The 20,502-nt window shown below is 41.7% G+C and overlaps 1 protein-coding gene across 1 annotated transcript in view; it reads left to right on the forward strand.

Moving 5' to 3' along the window:
• The window catches only part of LOC124555975, a 502,540-nt gene that overhangs the window by 367,185 nt on the left and 114,853 nt on the right, over positions 1-20,502 (forward strand). The window contains exons 13-15 of the mRNA XM_047130021.1: positions 9,385-9,550; positions 11,886-12,122; positions 20,180-20,476. Coding sequence (XP_046985977.1) covers positions 9,385-9,550; positions 11,886-12,122; positions 20,180-20,476 — 700 coding nt within the window. The remainder of the gene's footprint in view (positions 1-9,384; positions 9,551-11,885; positions 12,123-20,179; positions 20,477-20,502) is intronic.

The raw sequence follows: 20,502 nt of genomic DNA on the forward strand, positions 1-20,502 counted from the left end.
ATGACGAGCCACACATTATCCAGCTGGTGGCTGCTGTCATGGTTCATTAGATTTTCCATGAAGCATATTTCAACAGATTCTTTTATGATGGAGTCCCAAAAAGATGTTTCTGTGGTTAAAATTAATGTCTTGTCATACTACATTGAATGTCTACTCACCGAGCAGTGGCAGAACACACACATAAAGGAGGGTTATAATTAGTCAAGCTTTCGAAGTGAGTGGCTCCTTCTACAGGCAGAATGGTTAAAGGAGAGAGTTGGTTAAACATGAAATAGGTTGCCAAAAGAGCATCCCTGGGGCACTGGGACTCCCAGCAATGGTCGTCCTGTCCGGTGGCCTTTACCGTGGCTGGGTGGCGCCTGTGGGGAGGGCCCCTGTTTGTAGTGGGTGGCATCACGGCGGATGATGCACGATGAAGCATAACATGTCATCGCTTGCTGGTGTTCAAACGCCAACAGTCTCCAAGCGTTCCAAGTCTCAGTAAAATGCAAGGAAGTATGATCCTATGTCGTTCCCCTTCCTGGCCACACCATGGGAGGAATGCCAGGCTAAGGATGGCAATGAAAATTATTTGCCCCGGTACCTTGTATGTACGAGATCTGATGGGGACTCTTTTGTCTCGATGAAGCCTATAAAAATGTCATCCTCTCCACATCACAGGCATTACTTGCTTGTGACAAGTTGGGGGATGTTTCTGTTACCATCACACCTGAAGAGAGCTTAAATATGGTCCAGGGTATTATGTTCCACAGGGACCTTCTCTTGCAGTCAGATGACGAGCTGCATATCAACTTATAATGATGAGGAGTTCATCTTACGGTGCATCCATTGGGGTCCGAGGGATAATTAGGTTGCCACCGGTGCCTTCATCTTCGCCTTCGAGGGTGACACATTACCCAAGAAGGTCAAGGTGATTGTCTACTGCTGTGATGCTGAGCCATATATCTTTTCCCCATGTGGTGCTTTCAGTGCTGGAAGCTCGACCATGTGTCTTTCCACTGTACTTCCAACATCCCATCCCATCCCATCCCATCCCAGTATGCCATGTGCCCCACCTCAACTGTGGAGCGCATAATTCCCCTCGCTCACCAGACTGCAGGATTTTACAGCGAGAAAGGAAAATCGTGGAATACAAGACCCTGGACTGAGTGACCTACACTGAGGATAATAGGAAATTTGAGTGACTACATCCTGTGGCTGTGACCTCCTCTTATGCCGTCGCTACGAGACCAGTTGTAGCCCCATCAGTTCCATGAGTCAGTGAGCTCTACAGCGACATAAGCGCCACCCTTCCCTAGAGCACCTGATAGCCTTTAAGCAGGTCTGTGCCTGTGTTTGCCTGCTTATAAAATGACTGAAACAGGAGTGTTGGGAGAGGTATGTGTCGACCATTGGGTGCCATACATCACCTTCCCAAGTCTGGGCGAAGATCAGACGTCTTTTTGTTTACCAGACCCCATCAGGTGCCCTGGCGTTAACATCAATGACGTGCTCTCTACTGACGCAGACGCGATTGCCGAGCACTTTGCTGAGCACTATGCTCGAGCCTCTGCATTGGAGAACTACCCCCCAGCCTTTTGCACCCTCAAATGGCGGATGGAAAGGAAAGTCCTCTCGTTCACTACACACAACATTCAACCCTATAACTCCCCCTTTAAAGTGTGGGAGCTCCTCAGTGCCCTGGCATATTGCACCGACACAGTTCCTGGGCCAGATCGGATCTTCAGTCAGATGATTAAACATCTCTCATCTGACTACAAGTGACGTCTCCTCATCATCTTCAACCGGATCTGGTGCGATGTCATCTATCCATCACAATGGCAGGAAAGCACCATCATTCCGGTGGTAAGACCCGGCAAAAATCCGCTTGTTGTGGATAGCTACCGGCCCATCAGTCTCGCCAACATTCTCTGTAAGCTGCTGGAACGTATGGTGTGTCGGCAGTTGGGTTGGGTCCTGGTGTCATGTGGCTTACTGGCTCCCTGTCAGGGTGGCTTCAGCCAAGGTCGCTCTACCACTGATAATCTTGGTTCCTCGAGTCTGCCATCCGAACAGCCTTTTCCAGATGCAGAAACCTAGTTGCTGTCTTTTTTGACTTACGTAAAGCATACGACATGACCTTGCAACATCATATCCGTGCCACATTGTGTGAGTGGGCTTTCTGGGGCCCCCTCCCGATTTTTATCCTAAACTTCCTGTCGCTCTGTACTTTCCGTGTCCAAGTTGGTGCCTTCCGTAGTTCCCGCTGTATTCATGAGAATGGCATTCTGCAGGGCTCTGTATGGAGTGTATCTCTATTTTTAGTGGCCATTAAGGGCCTAGCAGCAGCTGTAGGGCCGTCGGTCTCCCCTTCTCTGTATGTGGATGACTTCTGCATTACGTATTGCTCCTCCAGTACTGGTGTTGCTGAGCGGCACCTACAGGGAGCCATTCATAAGGCGCAGTCATGGGCTCTAGCCCACGGCTTCCAGTTTTCAGCTGTGAAGTCATGTGTCATGCACTTCTGTCGGCATCGTACCGCTCATCCGGAACCAGAACTTTATCATAACGATGATCCACTCACTGTAGTGGAGACATATCGATTCTTAGGACTGATTTTTGATGCCCAGTTGACTTGGCTACCTCACTTTCGTCAACTTAAATGGAAGTGCTGGCAGCACCTCAATGCCCTCCACTGCCTGAGCAACACCAACTGGGGTGCAGATTGCTCTACGGTGCTGTAGCTCTACAGAGCCCTTGTCCAATCCCGCCTTGACTATGAGAGTCTGGTTTACGGTTCAGCAGCACCCTCAGCATTGAGTTTACTCGATCCAGTGCACCACTGTGGCTTTTGCTTAGTGACAGGAGCTTTTAGAATGAGTCCGGTGACCAGTGTCCTGGTGGAGGCCAGAGTCCATCCATTGCGGATCTGACATGTGCAACTGCTCGCCAGTTATGTTGCGCACATTTGTAGTCCTCCTGAGCATCCAAATTACAGTCTCCTTTTCCCCCACCTGCGGCAATTCATCTCCCGCATCAGCGGCCCAGGTGAGGGCTCACTATTGTGGTTCGTGTGCGATCCCTTCTCTCCAAACTGGAGTTCTTCCCTTTATCACCTCTACTTGAGGTCCATTCACATACACCTCCCTGGTGTACACCTCGGCCGAAGCTTCGTCTGGATCTTTTGCATGCCCTAAGGACTCCGTTAACCCCATCGCTCTCCGCTGTCACTTCCTCTCGATTCTTGATGTGTTCTGTGGCTCTGAAGTTGTTTACACAGACAGCTCAATGGCTGATGGTAATGTTGGCTTCGCCTATGTCCACAGAGACCATATTGAACAGCATTTCTTGCTTGCTGGCTGCAGTATATTCACTGCAGAGCTTGTGGCTGTATCTTGTGCTCTTCAGTACATCCGTTGCTGTTCTGGTGAGTCGTTTCTTCTCTGTTCTGACTCCCTGAGCAGCTTACAAGCTATCGATCAGTGCTACCGTTGCCATCCTTTGGTATCCAACACCCAGGAGTCCCCCTCTGCCCTGGAACGGTCCAGTCGCTCAGTGGTGATTAGTGTGGACCCCAGGACACGTCGGAATCCCAGGCAATGAACTTGCTGACAGGCTGGCCAGACAGGCTACGCAGAAACTGCTCCTGGAGATGGGCATCTCTGAAACTGACATGCATTCTGTCTTACACCTCAAGGTTTTTTGGCTTTGGGAGGTGGCTGGCATAACAGTATGCACAACAACCTGCGTGTCAATAATGAGACTGTGAATTTGTGGAAGTCTTTCCTGCGGGCTTCTCGCAGGGAATCAATTGTTGTTTGTCATGTCTGCATTGGCCGTATGTGGCTCTCACACGGTTACCTCCTCCATCGCGAGGACCCACCTCAGTGTTGCTGTGGCTCCCAAATGACAGTCGTCCACCTCTTGCTGGACTGCCCACTTCTAACTTTCCTAGCACCCTACATTCGGTGTTGGGCGACAGTGCCTCAACAGCAGCTTTAGTTTTACGTTCGATTCGTGAGGATGGGTTTTATCATTTGATCTGAGTTTTAGCGCGTGTCCTTTGTCCCTCTGTCTCCTCCACCCTAGGACTTTTAGGGTAGAGGTTTTAATGTGTTGCAGAGCAGCTGGCTTCTCCTTCTTTTTATTCTCAGTGTCAGCCAGTCATGGTAATTTGCTTTCTTGTTTTTAATCTCTCTTCCCTGTTTCTTGCATCTCTCTGTGGTTTTCTTGTCCTGTTTTGTCCACTGTAGTGTTTGTTAATCCTTCTTTTGTTCTTCTGGTTCTTACTTTCTCCTGTTATTGTGCTTTACATCTTCTTTGTTTTCTTCTTTCCCTTGGGTAATTGTTCTACTGGGAACAAGGGACCAATGACCTCTTGGTTTGGTCCATGCCCCCCCCCTCCCCCTCTCCCATTTTAAACCAACCAACCTATCAATCTGTTTATAAAATCTGTTGAATTCCATATATGATGCAAAATTTGCCAACCAATTGTCTGAGCAAGAAAGCAAGCTGTTTGGCTAAATCATATGTGGTGTGTCAATATTACTAACTATAGGCTGTAGGGGAAGACCATCTTTCTGCACTTTAGGAAGACCACAGAGTCTTGGTGGCATGCTGTCATGTGAGGTAACAAGGAAGAGTTCAGGAGTGTACATGTCTTCCATTGCACACGTGCTGTAGGGTCATGATCATTATCCTGTATATAATATCATTGAGTAGACCGTGCATTTTCTCCAAATACAAACTATGAGGTAACAAAACAGTTCAGTTAACTTTATCAGCCTTCGGCACCACTACGTCCGGATCCTCTTGAAGATTTTGTCGTGCAGCCTTTTTTTCAGAGGTTATATTTCTGTTATATTACTGAGTTGAGGAGCAGCTATCAAAAGAGCGTTACAGGTTTCCCTTCTTATTTCTTTGGCAGCATCCGTAGGAAGGTGTCGTGCAACTTTTTCGAAACCACTCGCAAAACTTATCAGAGGTAGTACACTTGGTGTAGGTGCAAAATTGAGTCCTTTAACCAAAACAGACCGTGTCATATTGTCCAAATTCTTCTTCGTGAAGTTAACAGTGGATTGTTGTGCAGTTATTCCCTATGGCGGTGGTTGTTGTGGTTCCAAACGATCAAATTTGCGTTCTTATATATCTGGTCATGCTTGCCTGAAGGCACCACATCAGCTCAATCTCGTGATACGGGAGAGACAAGTGCTGCAATTTTCAGATGTAGGTGGAACAGTTTTTTGGAAATGGAATCCAACCTTTTGTCTCGTGTAACAGATTCTCTCCTCAACAGTAGCACGACTGGCCTTCTCTGTTATCTTCTGTGTAGTGGCAGTCTCAATACAGTGTTCAACTCTGGCATATTTTGGTATTATGCTGTGGTCCCGACAGCTCATTAAAAACCTTAAAGAACTTGAAAGTTTTGCTCTCTTACCACGTAGCTTGTCAAAACTTCTTCAATGTGAGGGCATCTCCTCTCCTTAAAGGCATTTGATGTGAAACTGAAAATTTTACTGGCAAATTAAACGTTTGAAGAGATTTCGGTATTCGAGCTGGTCGTCGTAAACTTCACTCCACGATATTTCGAACTGGACACCTGCCAGTCATCTTCAGGTCAGCTATCAGTGTTTTCTGCTCTGCCTTATATAGCACTCTGATAGTATTGCTGAGCATGCGTCAGAGTCACTGTGATAGGAGGACCACACCACCTGGTGGCAGTGCCCTCACTGGTGGAACTGCAAAGATCAGCTGTCTTCGACGTTGCCACTCGCCGCTGTCATTGGACTGTTCTGGTATCGTTCTAAGATTTCAGACCTGCTGGGGTCAGTAAAGGATGACTTCTTATTTCGGAAGGTGGGAACCTACAAAATACCTTTCCAGTGTTGTATGGCCCATATAGGACAAACAACACGTGCAGTCGAAGAACTTTGCACAGAATGTAAATGTTGCACTTGCGTTCTGCAACCCAACAAGTCTGCAATAACAGAACAGTTTATCACCAATGGACTTTCAATGGAGTATGACAAAACTTTAATTTTGGCCACAGTAATATCTTTTTGGGACTCCATTATAAAAGAATCTGTTGAAATATGCATTGCAGAAAATCTAACGAACCGTGACAGCAGCTATCAGCTGGATAATGTGTGGAATCCCGTCATCTCTGGGATTTGCTCAAACAGCTGATCTTCGCAGTTCCAACACCGAGGATGCAGCCACTGTGTAACTGGGTGGTATGGTCCTTTTGTCACTATGATTATGATGCGTGCGTGGCAATATTATCAGTGCACTGTATAAGGCGGAGCGTAAAACATCTTTGTCAGTCTTCGGTGGCTCACCTGAAGATGACTGGCAGGTGTCCAGTTGGACTATCGTGGAGTGAAGTTTACAATGATCGGCTGGAATCCCAAAATCTCTTTGAACAAGTTAGAGCCCAGTTGCTGATGGCTAATGTCAACAGACTTTAAATCTAAAAAACTCCTGGATGTCCAAATCCATCCGAAAGTGTTTTTGGATTAACCCTTAATAAGCTTTCCATTAGAATATGGAATAGTTTTTTTATCTGCAATGCGTCTATGCAATTACATTGAACTTTAGGATTCAAAAATATTGGACGAGACACTGGGTTTGAGTACATAAATGAGTTCATAATGTTGCAGGACACTGGCAACTTTTTTATCGAGAAAGTGTCAAGAGATGATTGGAAAGCCTTCCTTGCCTTTCTACATCAAATGTAATTACTGCAGTGATGTCTTACGCATGATTTAAACACAGATAGCTCACTTGTATTGTTGTCCATGACCAAGGGAGACTTACAACGAGCTACAGACATATAACAGCCAAAGAAATTTCACAGACATTGGATCACGAATTTTGAATGATGTTATTACATAAAAAGAAAATTTTGTTTTGAATGTAATTTGGGAAGTGAAGCTAACATGGAATCGCAACAAATTATTTGCCAAAAAGTACAATGGAACTGATGATTTCTGTTTGTGTTTTTAGAAGCTTGTTAGTTGACAGTCATATGTTGTTGTCATGAAATGAAGATGAATTCGGAGGATATAATGCACCAATATCCTCGTTGCTTGTGTGAATTTACTTTCTCTTGTGTCACAATGACAAATCTTCGAAAATCAATTACAGTTTTTAGTGAGGTTTTTGACAAAAATAGTTGTTCTGAAAACTAATTTAAAAGCAACAAAAAGTATTTTTAGTTAATAAATGAGAAAGAATTAGAGTAGTGTTCAAATAAGTGAACAATATTTTGAATAACATGTTACTCATGGATAACCATTTTTATCTGTATTCGTTATTTGCATTCAAATAAATTATGTCCAGTTCTGGTGGTAACCTAACTGCATCGCACATGTGCACACTGCAGATTCACTGCCTATGTGCACGTGAACGCAAATTCGTGACATCCGCACACTCAGATGTGCCATCCACGTGGCCATATACAAGTGGTGACTCAACTGCCATTAGGCAAAGCAGTGTCAGTAATATTTGGCAACTTCTGCCAAAGTATCTGAAGTGTACTTGCACTCTCTCTCTCTCTCTCTGTCTCTCTCTCTCTCTCTCTCTCTCTCTCTCTCTCTCTCTGTAGCTGTGTGCATGCAATATGGATTGGGCATGCTGTTGCCCTGCTCTAGTACTTAGCACGGAACCACGTGTTAGAGTTTCTTACCCTTCAAATCACATATGGATTGTGGGAAGAGTTTATGGTTAAATACCTCTGTGCATCCTGCAGACAGTCTGATTTTGTGGTCATGGTTCCTAAAAGAGTCTAAAGAATATCTCTAGGTTCTTCACTTAATACTGACCTTATACAGCATGGGTCACACACACTTGGGCAATATTCTAAGATAGGACACACAAGTGGTTTGTAAGTAGTCTCCTTTGTAGACAAGCTGCGTTTTCCTAGTATCCTGTCAATGAACTGAAGTCTGCCTTATCTATGCTGAAGCCTCATATCCCTACATATTGTTGCATCTATGTATTCGAGTTGACTGATTCTAATTGTGGTCCATTGATACTCTAGTCATAGGATACTATGCTTTGTTTTATTTTGTGAAGAAACAATGGTAAGCTTATTTGAATACTATGATTTACTGTCATTTTCTGTGACATTGACTGCACAAACTATGGTTGTTGGTGACGTCAGTGTCCAATAATTCCCTCCTTGACAACTTATGCAGGGTGACCATGTTGGCTGCATAGTCTCCCTGACATGCTGGATCAGTATCAACTGATCCAGCTTTCCCCCAGGTTCAAATCTGATGACTTTGCAAGCCATTGCAAATGTTTGATGGCTTTTGATAGTATCTCTCGCCATGCAATGACAGTTTTAATTTTTGTGGTCATCATTAATATTATGACCTTGTGTGCATTTCATCTGCTCTGTTCTAGCCCAGTCACCATCTGATGCATGTTACTCCTGCTAACAAAGATAAAAGGTCTGCTTTGTGACACATTCCAGATCAATGTAGTATGTCGTATATGTAACAGATGTCCAAAACAGTAGAGGAGAAGTGCAAGAAATATTAAAACAGTTAAATAAAATGGTTAACTGTTGTTGCCAAACAGTGCCAGGAGTATGATCCTGAAGTGAGATAAATTCAAAGCAGCCTCTATGTTGCCATGACAGCATAATTAAGCAGACTGCTGAAATAAAGATGTTGTCGGAAAACATAATAAGCAGGGGTAGACATTTCATTTTGAGGAAGGCTTGTGACTTGGCCTCCAATTTATTAATATCTTGCATATTACCTCCATTTGTGAGCTGAAAGATAAAAGTAGATATGTATTTCTCAGAATAACAGTGTGGTTGCAGGAAAACAAAGTCATATTAAAGAGAATAGTGGGTTCCTTCAATTAGAAAGTGTTTTAATTTGGGCACAATGCCAACCATGTCTCGCAGTTTGCTCAGAACCATGGAGGGTGATGGGGCAGGGGAGAGATTAAGGCTAGTGTAGATAGAGCCCAGTAGGGTGCTGGGGTGAAAGGGTGTGTTTAATCTCAATTCCTTACACTATAGTGCAGTGAAACAGTTGCTAGGTGGAATAATTGTAAACCTATAAGTAATATGATGTGATATTCAAGATTGTTGTTACAGGCCATAAAGGGATACTGATGTGTAGTTGTTCATGAGTAAAGAAATTATCTCAGGAAATTACTGTTCTAGAGACAAAAAAGAATGTAATCTTTCATTAGCTTATTGAAGCTAAAGATCTGAAAAAAAGGTAGCTTTTTCTGCCAACTGCACATGGAATTCAAACCACAGGCTAGCTTCTTGCTCTATACTTATTGCTTGCAGAAGAAAAATTTGAAGTGTAGAGGTTAGATTTTAATATTGTCTTTTGTATGAATAATTGATGAGAATATAATATGTATGGTTCATTCTAGGCGCAGTCATTCTGTATTACAAGTGTCTCTGCCGCAAAAAGAAGAGTATGTACTGCTTCTCAGAATGACTCCATTTCAGCGTAAGCTGTATGACACTTTTATGAATGAGGTTGTGAGAAAGAAAGCTGTACCTAACCCATTGAAGGCTTTTGCTGTGTGTTGTAAGGTGGGTTATCTGCCATTATTGCAATAAAAAGGAATTCTTAATGTGATGCAGTGTAGTATATCTGTACTTACTGATATGTTTGGTAAAAAATTGATACACAAATTTCAACTGTTTGTATGTTTAGTTATTATAAACTTTAGAATCCCTCAAACTCAACATACATTCGCAAAGTATTTCTGAGAATTAGTATTTCAGCGAGGTAAAATATGACTTGATTTATTCATTCCCTGCAGAGCCTATTGTGAAGGAAAACTTCCAAGGTACAGAAATTAACACTATGAAACCCAGACCACCGCCCCCATGAGAATCTTTGAAGACCCAAGAGTACCCTCAAACTATACATAATGAATTTATGCAGTCACCCATCCACACACGTGCATGTGCTCACCTACATGCACGCGTGCGCACCCCACACATACAGCCCCCCCCCCCCTCCCACCCACATACACAGTGCAGACATATGCCTATTTAACCGATAGTAAGGCAGTCCCTTTTATTGAAGGGGTCCCCTGAGAAGGTTTTGTTTCACAGGTATTCTGGCCAATCAAAATGACAAACTGTTTTATTGATACAAAGTAGCATGTGCCATTACATTTTGATTATACAAGGAGAAAATATAACAACAACAAAAATAAAGAAGTTACATTAATTTTTATCTTCACTCCCTTCTTTTGCCTATTTGTGGTATCACTATTTTTAATCATCCTCATCATCATTACCATGATAGTTTCACCTAACCAATTAAAGTTGAGCAAAGGGCAATCTATTTTTATACACAAGCATCAATAAAATTTATAATCTTGGCTGTCACAAATATTTGGCTGTTTCTTCCAAATACGTTTGCAGTTTCCAACGTGGTTACTGTGGGAACTGAGAACACAGTACACCCCACCCTTCCACCCCACCCCCAATACATATCAGATTTTGCACCTACATTGATGTGAGAATGTGACAATATTCCTTCTTTTCTCACTTCCAAACTTGTTGTCTGCCCTCTACTGTTTCACTGGCTGCATAGAACCAACAGCTGACAGGTCCTTTTCGTTCTAGTCACACCTTGCAGCGAATGTCGACAACATAGCTGCATGATTGTGTAAGTTTTCTAGTGGAATGTATCTAGATGTTTAAGATATCCTGCAAAAATATATACTATCATTGAGCATTTGTCCAATTTAAAAGTTATTTCAATTGCACCTACAAATGGATTCAGGCAGATTGTGTATTAAATGTGGTAGATGTTCATAAAAAGTCAAGATACACAGTATAGTTGGCAGCATAATGAAACATTGCCAAATTCCGCTGAACCCCAGCTCTACCATACTCATTTTAGTTGCTCATTCATCCTAGTCCCCAGCCAAGCTGGCATCACGGCTTCCCATCCAACTTTTCTGAGTTCTTGACAATGGATCTACATCTACATCTACATCTACATTTATACTCCGCAAGCCACCCAACGGTGTGTGGCGGAGAGCACTTTACGTGCCACTGTCATTACCTCCCTTTCCTGTTCCAGTCGGGTATGGTTCGCGGGAAGAACGACTGCTGGAAAGCCTCCGTGTGCACACGAATCTCTCCAATTTTACATTCGTGATCTCCTCGGGAGGTATAAGTAGGGGGAAGCAATATATTCGATACCTCATCCAGAAACGCAACCTCTCGAAACCTTGCTAAACATCTCTATAACGCTATCACGCTTACCAAATAACCCTGTGACGAAACGCGCTGGCAAGAGAATCTGCATGTGACCATTATTGCCAAAGCTTCAACTGTAAATGTAAGATGACTCCTATATTAATCTATTACACAACATACAAGCATTGATCTCAGCAGCAGTAGTTTAGTTAAAGTCTTTGTTGAATGACAAGTTTTGGAAAAATCCTAGACTTCAAATTGGGTAAATACAGTACACTACCAAACAAATATTAAACAGTCAGCCTCCACCTCAAAAAAACAACACAAACAGTTGAAACACAAAAAACACCCTAAGTTTATACAATTCAAGCAAATATCTTACGCTTGTCCTTTCCATCTTACAATAAATAATGGTATGTTGATGGGAAAGTATACTGTATTATCACAAGAATGAAAGTGCTAGGAACGGAACTGAACAGGTAATGGTATGTACATGTGGGGTTACTTATAACATACTCTCCATCTGCAGTGGTGTTCATTACAGTGCTCAACACCGCAAATACATTGTTAGAATTCTTCTTACAGTCTGACAAACAACAGAAAGCTCAGTACTGTTATGTCTGACCGTTGGTTGAACTACTCTGTTCCTCGAGTTTCCTCGACATGTGTTGAATGTTTTTGAAAAGAATTTTCTTGTTTCCAGATATGGAACCATCCAGATGTTTTGTACTATTTTCTGAAAAAACGTGCTGGTGGTGAAGATGTGGATTTAGACTTAGATGAAGCAACTGCTGCAGCGGCTAATGTAGCACCTGGAACTCCCAGTAGCAACTCTGGGACTGCAACACAGCCAAGTTCTCCACGAGGACCACCAGCAAAGAGGGGACGGGTACGTGGAAATACCAATCCTAACAGCCGTGCAAATAAACGTGATAAGAAGGTAAGTTTTTTCCTTTACCTCATAATTTTAGGTTGACGAAATCTGCAATAGTTACAGAAAACTGCGTATCACTAAAATAATAAAGTTCATAGTGTGTGTTTGTAGTCGAATAATTTTGATTGGAGATAATTCTCATTTATTACTGAGTGTCTGTTGCACAATTTTAATTAGATTATCTTCAGATCTAAGTAGATGCTTAGCAACCTGTCTTGTCTGTTCAGAACCACATATTAGATTACTCCAACATGTGGTTCTGAATAGAGAAGACAGAGTGCTGACACAGCTATTAAGACCTGTAGATGATCCTGAGCAACCAGTACATGTAATCTAATTAAAAGTGTGCAACTGAGACTGAACAATAAATGAGAATTATTTTAAATACCAATGCTGTTGCTGATTCTCAAGGGACGAATATGTCAGCTGGAGTGAATTTTGATTGGATTCAAGGAAATACTGTGTTTCATGTTTTTAAAGAACAGTCACTGCTATTGAACCAAAGTTTTTTTGCTCATGTGTTTAGAAAATTTTGTAAGTTGTTTGAATATGTGTTAACTGTAATAATCTGGCAGGAAGAAGGTGTATCAGTTTCCATAATTTGTGCTGACATTAAGTGAGAGTTAGCATTAATTTATAGTTTTAATGATTTATTTACTCTGTAGCTGGAGTTGCAATCAGTTTACTGCATATGGGTTTGTGCATAGTGCCCTATTCTACTATTTTCTAGCAGAAGGTGACTATGTATGCCTACTTTAGATTTTAATGTGCATGTATTACTGTTGTTGCTGTTTTTAACGTAGTTTGGGTAAATTTCAACTCAAGTATCATATAGTATATGATTTCCTATTTCATGCAATAACTTTTTTTTTAAAAAAAGGGCAGGGGGGAGGAGCTAATTTGTTGGTTTTTGGACAAATGAAATTGTAATTTGGTTGCTTTCAGTCATATTTTTTAGTCATCAAAGGGAGGTAAATGTGTCGCTTTGGAATTACTAATTAGTGTAAGGGCAGTCAAATGAAAATGAGACGGATGGAAAAAATCAAGTAAACTGTTTATTGTTTCAAAAGTAATTGCCAAGACTGTTAATACATTTATCCCACTTTGAGACAAGACAGTCAGTCTTTTCATGGAAAAATGTTTGCAGTTGCCTAATGTCTTTCTTCAGGGCTGAAAAATTATGGAAATCACTTGGGGAGAGATTGGGATTGTATGGAGGATGTGGAAGTGCTTCCCTGTGAAACTTCTACAGCTTAGATGAAACAGCCTTGGCAACATGCGGGTAGCATTACCTTGCAACAGAAAGTTGCTCTCTGTCAACATTACTTGGCCATTGGACTCCATGATGCACTTCAATTTTTCGCAGTTCCACATCCTGCTGTGCATTAATTGTGGCACCATGCTCCTGGAAATCAGTGAACAGCACTCCCTCACAGAACAAACAATGTTGAGAAGGTCAGATGTCACTGAAAGATAGCAGCCAAGTAGGATGTACTCATTTCGTTACCCCTTCTGTCATTGCTACAGTGGATGGTGCCATCAGAAATGACAGCAGATGGTGGAAGTAATTCAGCTCATGTTGGGCATCAGTCGTGGTACTACTGGTGCCAGCTGTTGTTTGTTCTGTGTAAATATGTGTGCATGTGACATGCTGTGTTCTCCATACATAGCACAAATGTGGGCATGAATTTCACTTCCTGGGTGACCTTTCATAGTCAAAACCCACACTACATCCCACTGTTTCTCTTTCCTGGCCTCCACAGTGAAGTCAGATGCTTATCTCACGTTGTCTAACAGACAAATGGCACAGCAGTGAATGTTCGTGCTGTTCCTTCCTAATTCCCAACAGAGGGCACTCCTATACACACACCTGCCTGCACTACCAACAAAAGCACTGTGCTCGTTATATTGTCCGTCATGTTTTCATTTGACTGCCCCTTATACTTCACCTGTCACCACTGTGGCTAAAATGTAGAGTTCTTTTTTGTGCTGATCAGTTTTCAAATTGCCACCAAGTTGTCACAGTTGACATTTAACATAAAAAATAAATGCAGTTCTGAGCTCTGGCCCTGTCAGGCCAGTTGGGCTTATCCTCTGCTGTTGGCATCATTGGATGTGGTATGGAGGCACATGTGGCAGCACACTGTTCTCCCAGTCGTCGTCGGGTTTCTTGACCCCGGAACCACAATTAATCGGTCCAGTAGCTCCTCAGCTAACCTCATAAGGCTGAGTGCACCCAATACCAGTCCTCCCACTGAGGAAAAACTCCCTGGTGGTACCGGGAATTGAACAGGTGCTCCCTGTATATCAGTCAGCCTCACTGACCACTCAGCTGCGGAGGTGGACTGACATTTTCCACAATATTCCTAAATCGGATTGGTGAATTTATGGATTGGTTCCTGTCAAAATAGGACATATCCCATTTTATTCTCCATCATTGGCCAGTCTGAGTTTGTGCTTAGTCTCTTGGTGATGGGACTTTAAACTGTGTGTTCTTACCCTGGTAGAAGTCTGTTATTAATTTATTGTGGAGTGTTTCTTTGATGGAACTGAAAGAACTGACTCTTGTGCACCAACAACTGAAAAAAAACCTTCACTGACATTTATCGTGTGTTCAGTGATGAAATCTGTGCTGTAGAATTGGAGTACTACGTGTTATACTGATATCCTGTTATTAATGTGTGTTGACCTGCACTTCAATTTTATATTGTCAATCTGCAGCTGGCAGTGTGAAAAAAAGAGGTGTTTGATCTGTGTTCGTCATTGTTCCATATTTTTCGATCCATAGTTTTTTATGTAATGTGCTATAAGCTTTACTTCTCCATTTATATTTAGTTGTTACTATTTTCATGATATTTTACTTAATAAGAAATTGTACTTACATGAATTGTGGCTGTAACAGGTCTTAAATCGTATGCAACTAGTAAATATTATTGTGAAAAAAGTTATAAAAGTTGTGGGAAAGCATTTCTTGTTATGTTAATGAAGTTTTTATTTTCATTGCACAGGTTTGTTGATATGACTTCTTTGCATATTATTCATGAGAAAAGTATTATGCATTATTAATAACTTATTTTGGAACTGTTAGTAATGAATGTTAAGCAGCACTGGAATGTGAAACGTAAAACTGTCTGGGTGTGTAGATTATTCTGTGAAATTTTGGATGAACTGCCGAATGTATTTAAAATGCTTCCCGATGTTTCAGTGCAGAATCTTCTGCCTAATTTCAGGTGAATACTGGCAAAAATACACTGAACTTGCCTTTATAAGACCCTGCTGGCATGTGCATTTGTACCCAATTGTCTCTGTGCATGTGCTGCTTGAACACATGTGCTTTTGCTGCATATCGGTGTGTTGCATTGTGCAACATCTGTGGTGAAAGCTCACTTAATCAATTAATCATCTTCACTGCATAAAATTGCAGGAGGATGCCTGCTATACAGAGCACGAAGTTTTAATGTGACAGGGTTACATGAGGAATGAAACTGGAAGCCTCCATCTCAGTTGGTAAGGGACTGAGACTGTCCTATTTCCATTGATTCATTGATGACGGAGCTATGAGAGTGTGACGTATGAGGCACAATTTTTGTCTCATTCTATTTCATTGAATGATTTGTAGAAACAGTGTTCGGTGAAAGCAGACCTGCTGGCTTGGAGGAGACAGGTTTGCCACTTGTGTTCCATGATGTGATCCCAAACAGTGCACATCATTTTTCCTGCATAAGATTTGCTGCACTCACATGAAATCCTATAAACACTTGACTTCAGCAACTTGTCTTCGATAGATTCCAAAAATGTCAATTTTTGGTGGAGAATGGGAAATTACTTTAAACGTTTTTGGAAGGTGACCATTAACAGTCATCAAGTAATGTATAAAATGTATGTTTGACCATCAGCTGCCTTGATTTTTTTTTTTTTTTTTAAAAAAAAACACCTAATATCGACCACTTTCAGTCACAGACCATCTTCACAGATTCTATTCAAAGATACAAAAAAATACATGTAGTATACAGGAAATTTTACAAATTTTTTCCAAGGAAGTGTAAAATATACCTCAGTACTTACAGGGTTGAAACAGTTTAAGCCAAAACATCACATCTGTTATTACTTAAATAGTGGTCACATCGCAGTATACCACACACGACTTTTAAAGGCAAACATACCAATAATGTGTGCAAACAGAGCAGCACTGAAGAGATCATCAGAGGGATAAGTGTTACAACTGTGCAAAATATTGACGAGTTGGTCAAAGATCTTTAGAAAGTATTTCATCATATGGTACAAAAATATCTTGATAAGTTTCATGATAAATAAAGGGGACTGGAGTATCTTTGGTGAACATCTTTGGTATAGCTTCACACGTAAAAAGAGAAAAGAAGCTGCTATCCCCAAAATGTAGAATAACATCACTCTTTCAATATAGGGTAGAAATCATTATAAAACCCTAATGTTAAAGAGTAGCATAATCATTGCATATACTCGATGAAATGTAGATAATCAAATGTCAATTTTATCATAAACATACTGAAAATAATATCCATAACATAAAAAAGCCAAAATAGAGTGTTAAGAAATAGCTTGAAATATTACCAAGCATTCATATACATCTGAGCTACAGTAGTGAACCATTAAGGTAAAATATTGACTACATTTAGAGGAAAATGTCATATGTAAGTAAAGTTTAGTTAACATGCTTAATTAGAAGCCCAGTATATCAGTAATACTAATACCATAAAGAAGGGGAGGAGGGTAAATAACCACAGCATAACCAATCATAACCATAACCACAAATAGTGGTAGTGATGAGTAACTTTCTTTGCCAAAGTAAAACTTTAGTTAAAAAGCATTATAGGCTCAGCCACTAAGGGTGTATTTTGTGAGGTAAATAGAAAAAACTTTTCACCTAATCCAGGAAAGTTATTACTAAACTAAATATGTACTTGCATGTCTAGAGACATAAAAAACATTAAGCAGAATGTAGACCTCAGGCTACAGATGACTTACCTAATACATCATTTCATGAAAGTTATGCATATAATAGCATTTGACAATAACAGTTTTAATTAAGAAGGAAACATATGACCCATTACTCATTTAAATGAGAACTACATCTGAGAGTAAGAACATACTTCACACAAAAGGCAACGTGTTCAGCGGAAGTCCATGTCAAATATAATAAAAGTTAAAAATAGAATCATACTAAATGTAAAACAACAGGGGAGAAATTATAACCATTTTGTAAAATATGATCTAATCATATAGAAGCTACTGTAAATTTGTACCTTTAATGGAACATCGGCTCATAGGACCATGAGTTAGGTTATAACTCCTGGAATAGCTGAATGCTATTCAATGGATTCGCAGTGAAATCTAACTTCTTCTGGAAAATGTTACAGTGAAAGCAAGAAATTAATTCTATACTACTTTTTAACACTGGAGACCTACACTATGTGATCAAAAGTATCTGGACACCTGGGTGAAAATAACTTAAAAGTTTGTGGCCCCATCTATCGGTAATGATCGAATTCAATATGGTGTTGGCCCAACCTTTGCCTTGATGACAGCTTCCACTCTTGCAGGCATACGTTCAATCAGGTGCTGGAAGGTTTCGTGGTGAATGACAGCCCATTTTTCTTAGAGTGCTGCACTGAGGAGAGGTATCGATGTCGGTTGGTGAGGCCTGGCACGAAGTCGGCATTCTGTGCGGGCCCGTCCATTACAGGGACGTTATTGTCGTGTAACCACTCTGCCACAGGCCGTGCATTCTGAACAGGTGCTCGATCATGTTGAAAGATGCAGTCACCATCCCCAAATTGCTGTTCAACAGTGGGAAGCAAGGAGGTGCTTAAAACATCAATGTTGGCCTGTGCTGTGATAGTGCCACACAAAACAACAGAAGGGGGGCAAAAAAATTACATGAAAAACACGACCACACCGTAACACCACTGCCCCCTATTTTACTGTTAGCACAGCACACACTGGCAGAGGACGTTCACCGGGCATTCGTCATACTCATACCCACACCCTGCCACTGGATCACCACATAGTGTACCATGATTTGTCACTCTACACAGCGTTTTTCCACTGTTCAGTCGCCCAATGTTTGTAACTTTGTATTATAAATTGTGTATTATGAGGAGGTATGACAACCCCCTACCCCATTCTCTACTTTGAAACATGGTGTCCTCTGAAGGTGATCCCTTAGTTAGAGGGACTTGCTTTAAGCAGGCATACCTATCAGCTGACTTCAATCCAAAAAAGGTGCAGCTCTAACACTAACTACTACAGGAATTTTTCCATGAGTGATCCCAGCACCATCCACTACACTGTCAACTATAAGCTTTGCCAGCCTCCTCTTCACATACTTATTGAGGTGCAGGCCATGCCTAGTGAAACCCGATCTACTGATAGACTTACGTAACTGGGACCACTGAAATGTGACCCATGCCCTCTGCCATCAGTGCCCTCTCCAGCCCCATGTTAATGCACCTAAGAGCTGCATGAAGATGAGGCTGATCATGACGCTGAAAGAGTTGCACAAAATGCACATTAGTGCCACGAGTTTAAGTAGCTGTCTTTACCAGGTCACCACCAACATAATATTCCCCATCCCTATCAAGACTATTCCCTGCTCCACCCACTGTAACTACCTGATCCTCTTTCGTAAAATTCATACATAACTCCCCTATACTGTCAGTCACCTGAGCCAATGCTGCACTAGGCTTCGCAATGCTGGTGGCCTGGTACTCGCTCCCCAACACTTCCTGCAACTGCTGGACCACACCTCTACTGTGTGAACTACCTAGTAGCAGAAACGTCTTCCTTCTGTTACACTTTGCAACTGACCTAGGCCTCCTTACTGCTGAGCATTGTTGCAAGTTTCCTTCACCTACAGCTACAAGAGGCTCCTCTCCACTAAGTGCTGACAGTTGGTCAAATCTATTGCATATACACAAAGTACAACTGTCTTAAAACCTCCTCCTCCTACCTGCCTTCTTGCCAACTGCCATTTCCCATTCCCCAGCACCCATCACCCTCCTCAACCTATCTAGTTCCTTCTTTGCATATTGTAACTGCACCTGATGGGCACAGTTCTTATGCTCCTGCTCCTCTACCTACTTACTTCCACTACAGATTCTGCAGTCCTAGGAGAGGATCTCGCTAGAATGCCCACTGGTTTCTCCATTGCATTCTCCCCAATGAAAATACTTCAAACAAATCCTACATTTAAAATGTTCGTGTTTGTGAGATCGGCCAAATACAGCTTAGAGCTACATTGGACAGACGTTTATAGGATTCTCTTATGAGGCAAACCTTATGTATGACAAACAACGTACATTGTTCAGATGTGCGTCATGGACCACCAGTGGTGTAATTGCCTCCTCCAAGCCAGCAGATCTCCTATTAATGAACACTATTTCTGCTGGTCATTGAGTGAAATACAATGAACAAAAAACAATGTGCCCCATACACCAAACTTTTGGAGCTCCATCATAGATGAATCAGTGAAAATATGACTGTCTCAGTCCCTTGTCAATTGGAACGGTGGCTTTCAGTTAAGAGTCTACACAGAATCCTGTCACAGAAAATCTTCGTGCTCTGTGTAGCTGGCATCCTTCTGCGATTTTATCATGTGAAGATGATTAATCTGTTACCGATGAAGTTAGATTTCACCACGAGGGCATGCAACATAGCGCACTGACAAGCAGCAGAAGGACTGTGCTCAAGCAGTGCATGCACAGTCACAACTGAGTACACCACTTCACACATGTGCCAGGAGGATCTTAAATAGGTGAGCTTAGCATAATTTTGCAAGTATTCACCTGAAGATGGCCAGAAGACTCTGTGCCAAAGTATCGTGGCAATTAGCTACAGACATTTGGTAATTCACACAAAATTTCATAGAACAAGCATTAGAATACTTCCTCACAAACTGACATTATCATCTGATGGTGTCAATAATCTCAGTGAATTTTTTCACCACTGAAACTAGTAGAATGAACACACATTACAAACGAGAATCTTATCATAATTGTATAATCTCTTGTTTTTTTCTTTTGTAGACCAGTGCAGCACAGCAAAATGTTGGTGGATCACCAAATAAACCAGCTGCATCTGTCACACCAAGTAGTACAGAAATCAGTAGTACAGACCCATCAAACTTGGGCTTGTCATCTGGAATTTCAGTCAGTGGTGCAGCACCATCTGACCACAAATCTCAGATGCAAGATCAACAACAACACCAACACCACCACCATCAACAACAGCAACAGCAGCAGCAGCAGCAGCAACAACAACAACAGCAGCAACAACACCAACAACAGTTGCAGCAGCAACAACAGCAACAGCAGCAGCAACAGCAACAACATCATCAACAACACCAACA

Source organism: Schistocerca americana, chromosome X (genome assembly GCF_021461395.2).
Source record: "Schistocerca americana isolate TAMUIC-IGC-003095 chromosome X, iqSchAmer2.1, whole genome shotgun sequence".
Lineage (NCBI taxonomy): Eukaryota > Metazoa > Arthropoda > Insecta > Orthoptera > Acrididae > Schistocerca > Schistocerca americana.